Genomic DNA, 13,508 nt, shown 5'->3' with positions numbered 1-13,508 from the left:
CTGGTGTCGGTGGGAGGAATGGTGGCATTGCTGGGTGTCAGTGGGAGGAATGGTGGCATTGCTGGTGTCGGAGGGAGGAATGGTGGCATTGCTGGGTGTCAGTGGGAGGAATGGTGGCATTGCTGGTGTCGGTAGGGGGGAATGGTGCCCCAACATCGCCATCAGTGGGAGAAATAGCGCCCCAAGGACCGGATAAAGACCAGCAAAGAGCCCCATCTGGCTGGGCCTCAGTTTAGAGACCACTGATCTAGAGCAACCCTTGCAACTCCCCTCACACTTATGGTTACCCCCCACCACCACCACAACAGGATTGTATGATCACCTACCTAAAAACGGCGACGTCTCCGGACAATATGGCAGCACCTCCTTACCCGCGGCCGGCTTGACTATCAAACTGAGATTGGCGTAAACGTCCCCAGGCAAGGACGAGTTCTGAGGCGTGAGCGTCACTAAAGAGTCCGGTTTGTAGAAAATCCCAAAAAAGTACGCCACCCTCTTCCGGTAGCCCTCGCGGTACAGCAACGCCATCACCACCAGCTGCACGCAGAAGAAGAGCATCAGGTAGCGAGCCTTTGTGATGGTCATTTTTCTTTCTTTTTACAGAAACCCCCCAGGTAGAGAAAAAAAAAAAAAAACGACCAAAAAAAATTAAAAATAAAAAAAACGGTTCCACCATCCAGTTTAGGGTTGGGAAAGCAGCAAGTTCCCACTCGTTCCTCCGGCTTGCCGCTGTCTCATCTCCTTTTTCCACGTAGCATGCTTATAAAAGAAGGAAGGGATTCCGTACAGCAGGGAGAAGAGTCTGAGGAAGAGTCTGAGGAAGAGTCTGAGGAAGCTTCACAGATCCGAGGGGATGGAACGAGGCCAGGCAGCGAGAAGTAAGGCACATGCGGCTCTCGCTCTTTAGATGTCTCTTCTATATTTCAGACAGAGATCGTCTCTCGCCAGAAGAATCGTTGAAAGCCGAAGCAGCGAGTTGTGACATCCCAGATGTTCCTGATCCTGAAAGAGGAAAGAAAAGGGATGGTCAGGCACGCTGCAAGGGCAGATTGTTGGTTATCCAGGCAGAGAGGCTGCACACCCATCAACCCACTTCCAGGGTAAATCACAGACTGAGAAGAGCCCAGGCACCTGAAGCTCTGATGTAGACAATCGCTTCCCTCCCGCTACATTGTAGCAATTACTAGGAAGTGAAGCATACAGGATGACGGAGAGAAGAAAAGGAAGGAAGGAGGGAGGGGGGATTACACAGCCAGTCAGCAACTAGGTAACTGTTCACATACATAGAGGAATGAAAAGGGGAAGATCCCACCCAAGGGCTGTCCTGTGGGGAGTTCCATGTGATTGGTGCCGTGTCATCAATACCAAACATCACATGGAGACGGAGCCGAGCAACAAAGACTGGCAGACCGAGCCTCTCTTCTCCCCCCCCCCCCGAGAGGGAAAGTACTCACTTCTACACATCAAAGAGCACCCAATACCCGAGTACATGGGGGACCCCCCCCCCCCTGAGAGGGAAAGTACTCACTTCTCCTACACATCAAAGAGCACCGAATACCCGAGTACATGGGGGACCCCCCCCCCCCTGAGAGGGAAAGTACTCACTTCTACACATCAAAGAGCACCCAATACCCGAGTACATGGGGGACCCCCCCCCCCCCTGAGAGGGAAAGTACTCACTTCTCCTACACATCAAAGAGCACCGAATACCCGAGTACATGGGGGACCCCCGTCTCCCCCCCCCCCCCCCCCGAGAGGGAAAGTACTCACTTCTCCTACACATCAAAGAGCACCGAATACCCGAGTACATGGGGGAAAGAGAGGGAAAGTACTCACTTCTCCTACACATCAAAGAGAACCCAATACCCGAGTACATGGGGGACCCCCGTCTCACAGGGGCTTTTTACCTTCCAATTACATTTTACACATCAGTATTACTAGTTCTCAGATTGCAGCCCTAATTAATTACTTCCAGTCTGCCTGCATGTTAAATAAAAAAAAAAAAAAAACACAATTTTAATGCTAGAAAATTTCCAAAAAACCCCAAACTTTATATATATATATATATATATATATATATATATATATATATATATATATATATTTGGGGTGCTTAGGAAGTTTTCTAGCATTACATTTTTTTTTTTTTTTTTTAAACATAAAACTGTGTGTATATTTTTATTATATACATTGTATGTTTAAAAAAAATTAAAATACGTGTGTGTATAATATATACATTTTTTTTTTTTAAAACAATTTTAATGCTAGAAAACTAGAAAGATAGAAAACTTCCTAAAAACCCCAAACTAAAGTATATATATATATTAGTTCGGGGGTTTTTAGGAAGTTTTCTAGCATTAAAATTGTTGTTTAAAAAAAAAACAAAATGTATAATATATACATGCACACACACACACTTTTTTTTTTTTTTTAAACAGAATTTTAATGTTGGAAAACTTTGTAAAAACCCCAAACTAATTTTATATACATATAGTTTTATAGCATTTAAATTATGTTGTTTAAAAAATAAATAAAAAGGTATGTATATATATATTTTTTTTTAACAACCATTTTAATGCTAGAAAACGTCTTAAAATCCCCAAACTAATATATATATATATATATATATATTAGTTTGGGAATTTTAGGAAGTTTTCTAGCATTAAAATTGTTGTTTAAAAAAAAAAAAAATATATATATATATATATTTTATTATTAGGAAGTTTTCTAGCATTAAATCTTTTTTTTTTTTTTAAACAACATAAAAGAGTATGTGTGTGTGTGTACATATACATATACATATACATATATATATATATATACACACACACACACACACACACACACACACATACATACATACACACACACATTTTATGTTTAAAATAAAATAAAAATGTATGTATATAATATATACATTTGTTTTTTTTTTTAACATTAATTTTAATGCTAGAAAACTTCCTAAAAATTCCAAACTAAATATATACACATACACACACTAGTTTGGGGTCTTTACAGAGTTTTCTAGCACTAACATTTTTTTTTTTTTTTTTAACAACATAAAGTATGTATGTATTAGGGTTGTCCCGATACCATTTTTTTTAGGACTGAGTACAAGTACCGATACTTTTTTTCAAGTACTCGCCGATACCGAATACCGATACTTTTTTTTAAATGTGTCCCCAAATGCAGCCATGTCCCCCACATATTGCAGCCATGTCCCCAAACATATTGCAGCCATGTCCCCCACATATTGCAGCCATGTCCCCCACATAATGCAGCCATGTCCCCCCACATATTGCAGCCATGTCCCCCCACATATTGCAGCCATGTCCCCCCACATATTGCAGCCATGTCCCCAAACATATTGCAGCCATGTCCCCAAACATATTGCAGCCATGTCCCCCACATATTGCAGCCATGTCCCCCACATAATGCAGCCATGTCCCCCACATAATGCAGCCATGTCCCCCACATAATGCAGCCATGTCCCCCCACATATTGCAGCCATGTCCCCCACATATTACAGCCATGTCCCCCACATAATGCAGCCATGTCCCCCACATAATGCAGCCATGTCCCCCACATATCATGTGTATATATATATATATATATATATATATATATATATATACACACACACACACACACACACACACACACATACACACACACACTGACTACAATAGGAATGAGAGTGTGGCGAGTTTCTTGGCTGCGCTGGCAATTCATTCCGCTTTCCTCAAATGATCAGACTTCTGCTGACACCTCCTCCTGCATAGCCATTCACTGGGAAGATCACTGTACTGCTGTCTCTCCTCCCCCCATCTCTCAGAGCTCCTTATGCAGCTAAGAATAGAGGTCATGTGATCACTTCTAAAAAGTGGGGGAAAGGTATATTTTTTAATTTTATATATCTATACACATTTTGCCTTTAATTTCTATTTTAAATGGAATGGGTGGTTTTACAAGGCGAGGGTTTCACAGACTTTGACCTGGAAGGACCGGTAACATAAGGGCAATGTACAAGGAAACGAGAACGCGTGTTGCATGTATTGGTTCCTCCCTGCATTCCTTAACTCTCTATAAACAAAACCGAAAATCCGATCCAATATTTGCATATTTCCATGTATCAGATTGGTGTTATAAAAGGAGATGAGAATACACAGATAGGGCTGCAATTTGCATGCCGCACTGGATACTTCCTGGACTCCACAAATCAGGAAAAGCACAATCGTGTTTATTTATGGTTTGCAATAGTGATCTATGACAGCTTGACATGCACAAGAGTCTGATATACACCGCTGAGAGATCCATGGGGGAGTGCGATTGTGTGTGGGGGGGGGGGGGGGATTACATGAAAAGGACCGCACGATGCAATGTCAGGACAAACAACCATTGCTATGTAAAAACATGAACATAGGGGCAAAATGAAAAAAATGATCGTAAGCTCTGGTGAGCGGGGCTCTCCTAAAGATGGCCACAGGAGGATTGAAATTCGGCCAATTTAGCAGGAAGCGGAGAGATTTCAATCCATGTATGGCCATTCCCACTCAACACAAGTTAGGGGGAATGTTGGAAAACTTTTGTCTATCAGCAGCTGATTATTATTATTATACAGGATTTAGTTTGCGCTGCGCTTTACAACATGGGGGCAGACAGTACAGTTACAATGCAATTCAATACAGGAGGAATCAGAGCGGGGGTCTCCAAACTTTTCAAACAAAGGGCCAGTTTATTGTCCTTCAGACATTAGGAGGGTTGGATTGTGGCCAGCTGGGGGCAGAAAATGTCCCGGGCCTGACATGAGTGAGAATAAATATGGCCTCAGGATTGGTGGTCGATAGGAGGAGGAGTAGTGCCCCTGTCAGGAGAATAAATAGTGCCCCATTGTTGGTGTCAGTGGGAGTGATAGTGTCCCATTGCTGGTATCAGTGGGGGGGGGGATAGAGCCCCCATTGCTCAAATTGGTGGGAGGGATAGTGCCCCATTGGTGGGAGTGATAGTGCCCCATTGCTGGGAGGCATAGTGCCGCATTTCTGGTATCAGTGGGGGGGGGGATAGAGCCCCATTGCTGGTATTGGTGGGAGGGATAGAGCCCCATTGCTGGTATTGGTGGGAAGGATAGTGCCCCATTGCTGGTATTGGTGGTAGTGATAGTGCCCCATTGCTGGTATTGGTGGTAGTGATAGTGCCCCATTGCTGGTATTGGTGGGAAGGATAGTGCCCCATTGCTGGTATTGGTGGGAAGGATAGTGCCCCATTGCTGGTATTGGTGGTAGTGATAGTGCCCCATTGCTGGTATTGGTGGTAGTGATAGTGCCCCATTGCTGGTATTGGTGGTAGTGATAGTGCCCCATTGCTGGTATTGGTGGTAGTGATAGTGCCCCATTGCTGGTATTGGTGGTAGTGATAGTGCCCCATTGCTGGTATTGGTGGTAGTGATAGTGCCCCATTGCTGGTATTGGTGGTAGTGATAGTGCCCCATTGCTGGTATTGGTGGTAGTGATAGTGCCCCATTGCTGGTATTGGTGGGAGGGATAGTGCCCCATTGCTGGGAGGCATAGTGCCCCATTGCTGGGAGGCATAGTGCCCCATTGCTGGTATCAGTGGAGGGGGGGTAGTGCCCCATTGCTGGTATCAGTGGGGGGGGGGGATAGAGCCCCATTGCTCGTATTGGTAGGAGGGATAGTTCCCCATTGCTGGTATTGGTGGGAGAGATAGTGCCCCATTGCTGGTATCAGTGGGGGGGGGGGGGATAGAGCCCCATTGCTCGTATTGGTGGGAGGGATAGTTCCCCATTGCTGGGAGGGGTAGTGCCCCATTGCTGGGAGGGATAGTGCCCCATTGCTGGGAGGGATAGTGCCCCATTGCTGGGAGGGATAGTGCCCCATTGCTGGGAGGGATAGTGCCCCATTGCTGGGAGGGATAGTGCCCCATTTCTGGGAGGGATAGTGCCCCATTTCTGGTATCAGTGGAGGGGGGGGGTAGTGCCCCATTGCTGGTATCAGGAAGAGGGATAGTGCCCCATTTCTGGTATCAGTGGAGGGGGGGGGTAGTGCCCCATTGCTGGTATCAGGAAGAGGGATAGTGCCCCATTGCTGGTAAAAGTGAGGGGAGTGGGATAGTGCCCCATTGCTTAAATCAGTGGGGGGAATGGTGCCCCAAAGGGCCGCAGTTTGGAGCCCCCCTGCACTAGGACATACTTCAGGGTTTATCCATTGAACACACTGAGTAGAAGGTAACAGACTGACAACCAATCAGAGTTCATGTTACAGAAGCCTAACAAATACAAAGATGAAGGATGATGTGAATTTGGGGCGGTGTGATTACCGGCCGTAATAAATGTGACATTTCACTTGGCAATGTACCGGACACAGACGGGTTCACCAAATTCTTTCTATATTACATAGAGAAAGTTCCAGCTTCAGGCCAGTAAAGCCGCGGACCAACCAAACTTCAGCGGCCGGGTCCACCCAGGAAAAAACCTGTTATTCTGAACCGGGCACGGAATTTCCCAACTACGCAGAATTGACGAGATAAACCAATGATATCTGGTGTCCTGAACATCTTGTGCCACTCCCCAGCATAGAAATCTGCTGATGGGAGGCGGCCTGAAAGGTTAGAATTCTTCCCTTCTATAGTCAAGGGCCACACAACACCTCCCGCTTATGTTTTAAAGTTAGGAGCCAGAAAACGCGCCCCGTCCCGCCAAGCTCGCGCGCAGAAGCGAACACATATGTGAGCAGCGCCCACATATGTAAACGGTATTCAAACCACACATGTGAGGTATCGCCGTGATCGGTAGAGCGAGAGCAATAATTCGAGCCCTAGACCTCCTCTGTAACTCAAAACATGCAACCTGTAGAACTTTTTAAACGTCGGCTATGGAGATTTTAAAGGGTAAAAGTTTGTCGGCATTCCACGAGCGGACGCAATTTTGAAGCGTGACATGTTGGGTATCAATTTACTCGGCGTAACATTATCTTTCACAATATAAAAAAAAAATTGGGATAACTTTACTGTTGTCTTATTTTTTAATTAAAAAAAAGTGTATTTTTCCCCAAAAAAGTGCACTTGTAAGACCGCTGCGCAAATACGGTGTGACAGAAAGTATTGCAACGATCGCCATTTTATTTTCTAGGGTGTTAAAATAAAAAATATATATAATGTTTGGGGGTTCTAATTAGAGGGAAGGAGATGGCAGTTAAATAGTGAAAAATTACATTTTAGAATTGCTGTTTAACTTGTAATGCCAACGGCCACCACCAGATGGAGCCAGCTGACAGAAGGAAGAGCTTGGGACTTCACAAGGCTGCAAAGCCGTGGCCTCAATTAACGGCCGTCACGGGCCCGCCATGCGATCAGGTGGGGGGGACGGAGACACAGGATCCTTTGCCCTCCGTGCTCCCCCACCTCCGCGTGATCGCGGCGGGCCCGCGGTGGCCGGTAATTGTTTTACTTGTAATGCCAACGGCCACCACCAGATGGCAAGAGGTCACAGAAGCAAGCACGGCCTCAATTACCGGCCGATGTAGGCCTGCCGCCACGTAGGCCTTCTGGCTCCACCCTTCTGCCATTCCTGATTATCTGTCTGGGGGGGGGCAGGCAATCTGCACCGCTGAACAAGGAAGTTCTCACAAAGAGAAGCCGCAGGAGAGCGGCGATGCAGGGCGGGCAGTGTGAGATGTCATCTCTCTGCTCCCTCCGACACCGAGACAGAGCACTGGCTTTAAGGACAAAAGAGCGGTGATGCAGGGGGCGGAGAGAGATGATATCTCTGCCTGACCGCCCGCTTGCTTCTTCCATCCACCCAGCGCTCTCATGCCGGTGTTGTGCCGAGAATGGTTTCCCCGTCGGAATCTGTTCCCCCTGGCTCTCGGCTCCGATCAGAACTCCACCTCTCCAGCCCTCTGCATTGCCGCTCCGCCTACTGTACCCACGAATCCCAATGATCCTAATACCGCCCCGCCTCTCCAGCCCTCTGCTTTGGGAACAGATTCCGATGGGGAAACCATTCTCGGCACAACACCGGCATGTCTCTTGACGGCAGCCCGCACCCGCGGCCCGTCTGCAGAAGGGCCACGGCCCGGTAGTGGGCCAGGGACCGGGGGTTGATGACCCCTGCTTTAAGGCCTCCTGAGTCCCTTACCGAAGATGGCAGTGGCAGCACCCAAGAGACAGATCAACTTTGGGTGCCCACATTGTGGGGGGCCTGGAAAGGAGCTTCGGACGGGGACCGGGTCGCGGGCGCGTGACCCACGGCTGGGCACTTAAAGAGGACGTACAGATACGTGCTTGTGCCCAGCCGTGCCATTCTGCCAACGTATATGTGCAGGAGGCGGTCCTTAAGTGGTTAAAAAAAAATTGGTGGAACTCCGCTTTAAGAAAAAGATGAAAAAAGTCTAATTTAAGATGAAAATATAAAAAGGCCTAAACATATGTGATAAAGATGCTGGATGCAATAGCATTATAAAACGTTACCTAAAGGCAAAACTGGCACAGCACAAGTGAAGACGCTTCCTATTCTACTTCCTAGTGCCAATAAAAACCACATGAAAGGCGAGGACAGGAAACCTCTACCGACTGTGCCATTGTGGAGGAAAGCAAAAAGCCATAGAGAAAGTACGAGTTCCACGCCGCCGTTTCAGACTCCAGAAAAAAAGTCCAAATAAAATGAATGATCGTAATGCAAACACGTTTCGGGGGCTTCAAAACAAACAACAAAAGTTCCTTGGGCAGGCCTTGGTGAGCTGGTGATGGGTGGAGATGGATTCTGGGGGATAGAAGAATGGGAGGTTTTCCCTGCAGAGGTGTGCTCCTCACCGGCTGGTTGTTGCGGCCTGTAGGGAGAAAGGTCATAGAGGAGAAGTGCGTGATATGTCAACGCCATACGTCATCCAAGACCAGTACCGTAGCGCTGTCAGTGCAGCTGCGCCTGCTATTCAGAACAATGTATAGAGAATACGTGGAAATAAGGAGCTGCCATTGTTCATTTTTTAGCTACTTTCAAACGTAGTACACACAAGCCGAATGTTCGGACGGCAGCGTCCGGTTCAATAGAAACCGGCTTACATTCGGCCCGGATGTACAACAGCCGGACGGACAGCTTCTGTCAAAGGGGGGCATCCCCCTGTCAGAACACAATAGCACAACAGGGGAGATCGCTTTACTAACCTCAGATCTTTAGACCTGAGCGGTCAGTTTTTTTTCCCCGTTTAGCCCGCTGGGTTGAATACATTTTTTGTTTTAACCACTTAAGCCCCGGACCATTTTGCAGCTAAAGGACCAGGCCACTTTTTGGCGATTCGGCACTGCGTCGCTTTAACTGACAATTGCGCGGTCGTGCCACGTGGCTCCCAAAACAAAATTGGCGTCCTTTTTTTCCCCACAAATAGAGCTTTCTTTTGGTGGTATTTGATCACCTCTGCGTTTTTTCTTTTTTGCGCTATTAACAAAAATAGAGCGAAATTTTGAAAAAAAAATCAATATTTTTATATTTTTTCTATAATGAATATCTATAATAAATATCCCCAAAAATATATAAAACATATTTTTTCCTCAGTTTAGGCCGATACGTCGTATTCTTCCACATATTTTTGGTAAAAAAATAAATAAGAATCGCAATAAGCGTATATTGATTGGTTTGCGCAAAAGTTATAGCATCTACAAAATAGGGGATAGTTTTATTGCATTTTTATTAATTATATATATATATATTTTACTAGTAATTTATTATTTTATTTATTTTCATGACTGCGACATTATGGCGGACACTTTTGACACATTTTTGGGACCATTGTCATTTTCACAGCGATCAGTGCTATAAAAATGTTTTTAAGGCGTGTGTTGGACCGGCTATAAGAGGAGGTTGGAGGCCGGTATTTTTTTAAGGCGTGTGTTGGACTGGCTATAAGGAGGAGGTTGGAGGCCGGTATATTTTTGAGGCGTGTGTTGGACTTTGAGGAGGTTGGAATTTTTTTTGTCTTCAGAGGTGGGAGGAGTCTTTCCAGCTTTCTTTAGGCTTTCTCTGCTGAAGAAATGAGAACTCTTCCCACCAGTGAGGTCCTTCATGGAGAAGTCCAAGGCCTCACTCACATGGGGTGTATGAATCTGTACCCTGTGTGGGGGCTGCATTAACCCCAAAAAGGACATCCATGTGGGTGCAGTTGTGCGGACGCACCCTAGGTGCGTTCGGGGCCGTGCACCGGCACCCACACAGGTGTCACATTGGGTACAGTCACTGCACCCCAGTTGACAGCAATGGGACTGCCTACACGGCATGCTGGGAACACCAGTGCATCCCCATTCCGGTAAACGCGGTCCTCCTATGGGGTACGGATTCATACCCCCCCGTGTGAATGAGGCCTAAGGGTGAATGGAATATTTAGCTCCATTGTGTTGCTAATTTAGGGACCACTGTACCCCTTTTTGTTATTTGGGTGCGTTTTATTATAGGAGTGTTATATATTATAGTTTAGGATAAGTTTGGATTTCTTGTGAAGGCACTTTAATTGAACATAGGTGATTTACCCCGCTCAGCGGGGGCGAGCCTTAGAGAACAGAGGCCGCATATGGGCAGCGCAGAGGCTTAGGGGTTAGCCTTGCAGCACTGGGGTCCTTGTTTCAGATTCTGACCAGGACACTATCTGCATGGAGTTTGCATGTTCTCCCTGTGCTTGCGTGGGTTTCCTCAGGGTACACCGGTTTCCTCCCACACTACAAAGACATGCTACTTTTGCGTTGGTGGTGCAGTGGTAAGCATAGCTGCCTTCCAAGCAGCTGACCCGGGTTCGATTCCCGGCCAACGCCATCTCCAATACTTGGAGTCCTTAGAGAGAAAAGCGCTATACAAGGTCAATGCGGGGTATATTATTAGCAGTGGAATAAAGAATGATGAGAATGTGTGGAATGTTTGAGGAAGAAAATGTTCCCCCAGAATCTATAGAAGGAGAACCCAGCAACTGATAGAAGACGCTTACCTTTGGCTGCGATCACACCTAGGCATTCCCGATCGCGAGCGGAATTACTGCAATTTCCCGAATTGCCGCAAAACGTGTGATCCCGTTACTTTCAAATGGCACCCCAATCACGGGACAATATTGTCACCTGACAAATCACACAAACAAAAATGACGGGACGCCCGATTCCCAAAAGCAGTCTTGCGATTTGTCAGGCAACAATCGTGGCAAAATCACGCCTCGATTGGGGCGATATTGAAAGTAAGGGGAAGCGCAAACTCCATCCAGCAGGAATATTACACCCCCTCAACTGTCTAGATTTACATTAAAGTTTCAAATACAAAAATCCTTCATTGCTGCATACCTCAGCACACGGCATGTGTGATGTAACCACTTATAGACCACAATATATATATATATATATATATATATATATATATATACACACACATACACACACACACACACAGCATCTCACAAAAGTAAGTACACCCCTCTGTGTGCGGGAGATCACATACAGTATGCCACAAAAGTACGTACAACCCTTGTTTGTGTAAATATTTTCTTCTATCTTTTCATGCGACAACACTGAAGAAATGACACTTTACTACAATGTTGTGTAGTCAGTGTACAGCTTGTGTAATAACAGTGTAAATTTGCTGTGCCCTCAAAATAACTAAACACACAGCCATTAATGTCTAAGGCTGCATTCACACCTTGGCGTACAAAATCGCGGCGTTTTGTCCCGCGAATTGCGGCGACAAATTGCGGCGTTTTGTACCGCGATTTGCGGCGACAAAACGCTGCGATTGTGAATGCAGCTGTACCCCCTCCTCTATGGAGATGGTTCACATCTCCTATGCCGAACGCCGAAAGCCGCCTGAAAAAAAGGTCCGGGACTTGTTTTCAGGCGGCAGGCGTACGGCGTTCGGCGTGGAGATGTGAACCATCTCCATAGAGGGCAATGTGAAATCATCCCTCTAGCGTCTCAAGGGCGGCTGCGGCGTTGCACTACAGGCGTATATATGCCTAGGTGTGAACAGAGCCTAAATCTGAAGAACTGAAAAGATATAGCCGGATAGCTGAATATTTTGTGAACATTTTAAAGTTTGTTTGGCGTCTGTAGATAAGTATGAAGGAGCTGAAACTTTTGGGAGCGGAGGAAGATTTTAAGGATTTGAAGCATGCTCTCGTTGACTTCAATGTTAAAAAAAAGTGTTAAAAAGCTATATATTTTAAAAAGTATAAATACCGTGTTTCCCCGAAAATAAGACCTACCCTGATAATAAGACCTAGCAGGATTTTCAGGGAGGGCTGCAATATAAGCCCTACCCCGAAAATAAGACCTAGTTCGACGTGGTTGTCTCCTCCTCTTCTCCTGCTTGTCAGCGGGAGATCTCGACCCCCCCTCCCTCTGCAATGCTTGACTTGCGGAAGATTGTACAGGCGGGCTATGGAAGCCCAGAACGGCACTCTCTCCTTCTTCTCCTGCCTGTCAGTGGGGGATGGCCACCCCCCTTCCCCTGCAATGCTCGGCGGAGAGCTCAAACTGGCTATAGAAAGCCCAGAGCGGCACTCAGATCTCCTTCTCCTGTCAGTGGGGGATGTCGGCCCCCCTCCCTCTGCAAAGTTTGGCTCGTGGAAGAGAGCTCAGGCAGGCTATGGAAGCCAGGAGCAGCACTATAATAAGGTACCTGACACAATACATTTTACTTTACTTCACACGGGATTCCTGTCAGGCAGAGAGGGAGAGGGGTAGAGAAGTCCACACAATAGTAAGCCCTACCCCGAAAATAAGCCCTACCATGTTTTTGGCTGCCAAAATTAATATAAGACCCGGGCTTATTTTCGGGGAAACACGGTAGTAGAAAAAAAAAAAAAAAAGTTGAAGAAGTCCTATCATTAGCTGATAGAGCTGAACATTTTAAAAGTTGAATGGTTTTAATAGCTTAAAGTATGCAGAAGTTACGCAGAGCCAAAAAACGTACGGAATAATACAATTAAAATTAAGAATAATAAAAAACGAACAACAATACTGGGAATGCTATTGAGCATTCCCACTAAATATATAGTGTAGAACCATCAAATAATTCTACACGTTTAAGTAAAATAGTGCAAACAACAAATAATCATAGACAGTAACACACAGTCTATGGAAGGAGTAGTCAACTGAATGTTCTTAACTCAAACACTGTGTGCATGTAAATAAGTGAGCCTATATACAGAAGAATTGAGTCCCAATGCTAAAAAAGTCCAAAGGTGATAATAAATAATGAAAACGTGAAAGTAACGTTGAGAGGTAGATCCACCGTCACCAAGATGGAAGAAGAAAGCCGTTCCTTGAGGGATAAACCAGGAACAATTATAAACACCCTTACTGGACACGTATGACCTCCTGTGTAAGCAAGGTCATGTGGGCTTGCAGATATAACCATCTGCAGGGTCTTGATGGATCACAGGTATAAGAACTCCTCCGCTCCTTGCCTCCGTCCTCTGTGTCCCTTTAAAACTTATTCCTCCCTCTGATAAAATCAGAAGATCCACTGG

The 13,508-nt window shown here is 45.9% G+C and overlaps 1 protein-coding gene and 1 non-coding gene across 4 annotated transcripts in view; one reads left to right on the top strand and one right to left on the bottom strand.

Annotated features, from left to right (window-relative positions):
- LOC120916295 (beta-1,4-galactosyltransferase 3-like) overlaps positions 1–13,508 on the bottom strand; it is a 123,797-nt gene that overhangs the window by 50,303 nt on the left and 59,986 nt on the right. The window contains exons 1-2 of one of the 3 annotated variants that reach the window (XM_040327187.1): positions 1,132–1,257; positions 327–1,002 (exon numbers count right to left, since the gene is read on the bottom strand). In XM_040327187.1, coding sequence (XP_040183121.1) covers positions 327–585 — 259 coding nt within the window. In that variant the 5' untranslated portion in view covers positions 586–1,002; positions 1,132–1,257. Of the gene's footprint in view, positions 1–326; positions 1,258–13,508 lie in introns of those variants that run through there. The other 2 variants (XM_040327186.1, XM_040327185.1) reach the window with 2 other exon arrangements.
- Positions 10,741–10,812, top strand: TRNAG-UCC. Its single transcript has one exon. It is a non-coding gene; the product is annotated as a tRNA-Gly (tRNA).

The sequence above is a fragment of the Rana temporaria genome, chromosome 10 (assembly GCF_905171775.1).
Source record: "Rana temporaria chromosome 10, aRanTem1.1, whole genome shotgun sequence".
Taxonomy (NCBI): domain Eukaryota; kingdom Metazoa; phylum Chordata; class Amphibia; order Anura; family Ranidae; genus Rana; species Rana temporaria.
The sequence above is the reverse complement of the archived record's forward strand: the minus strand, read 5'-3'. Positions and strand labels throughout refer to the sequence as shown.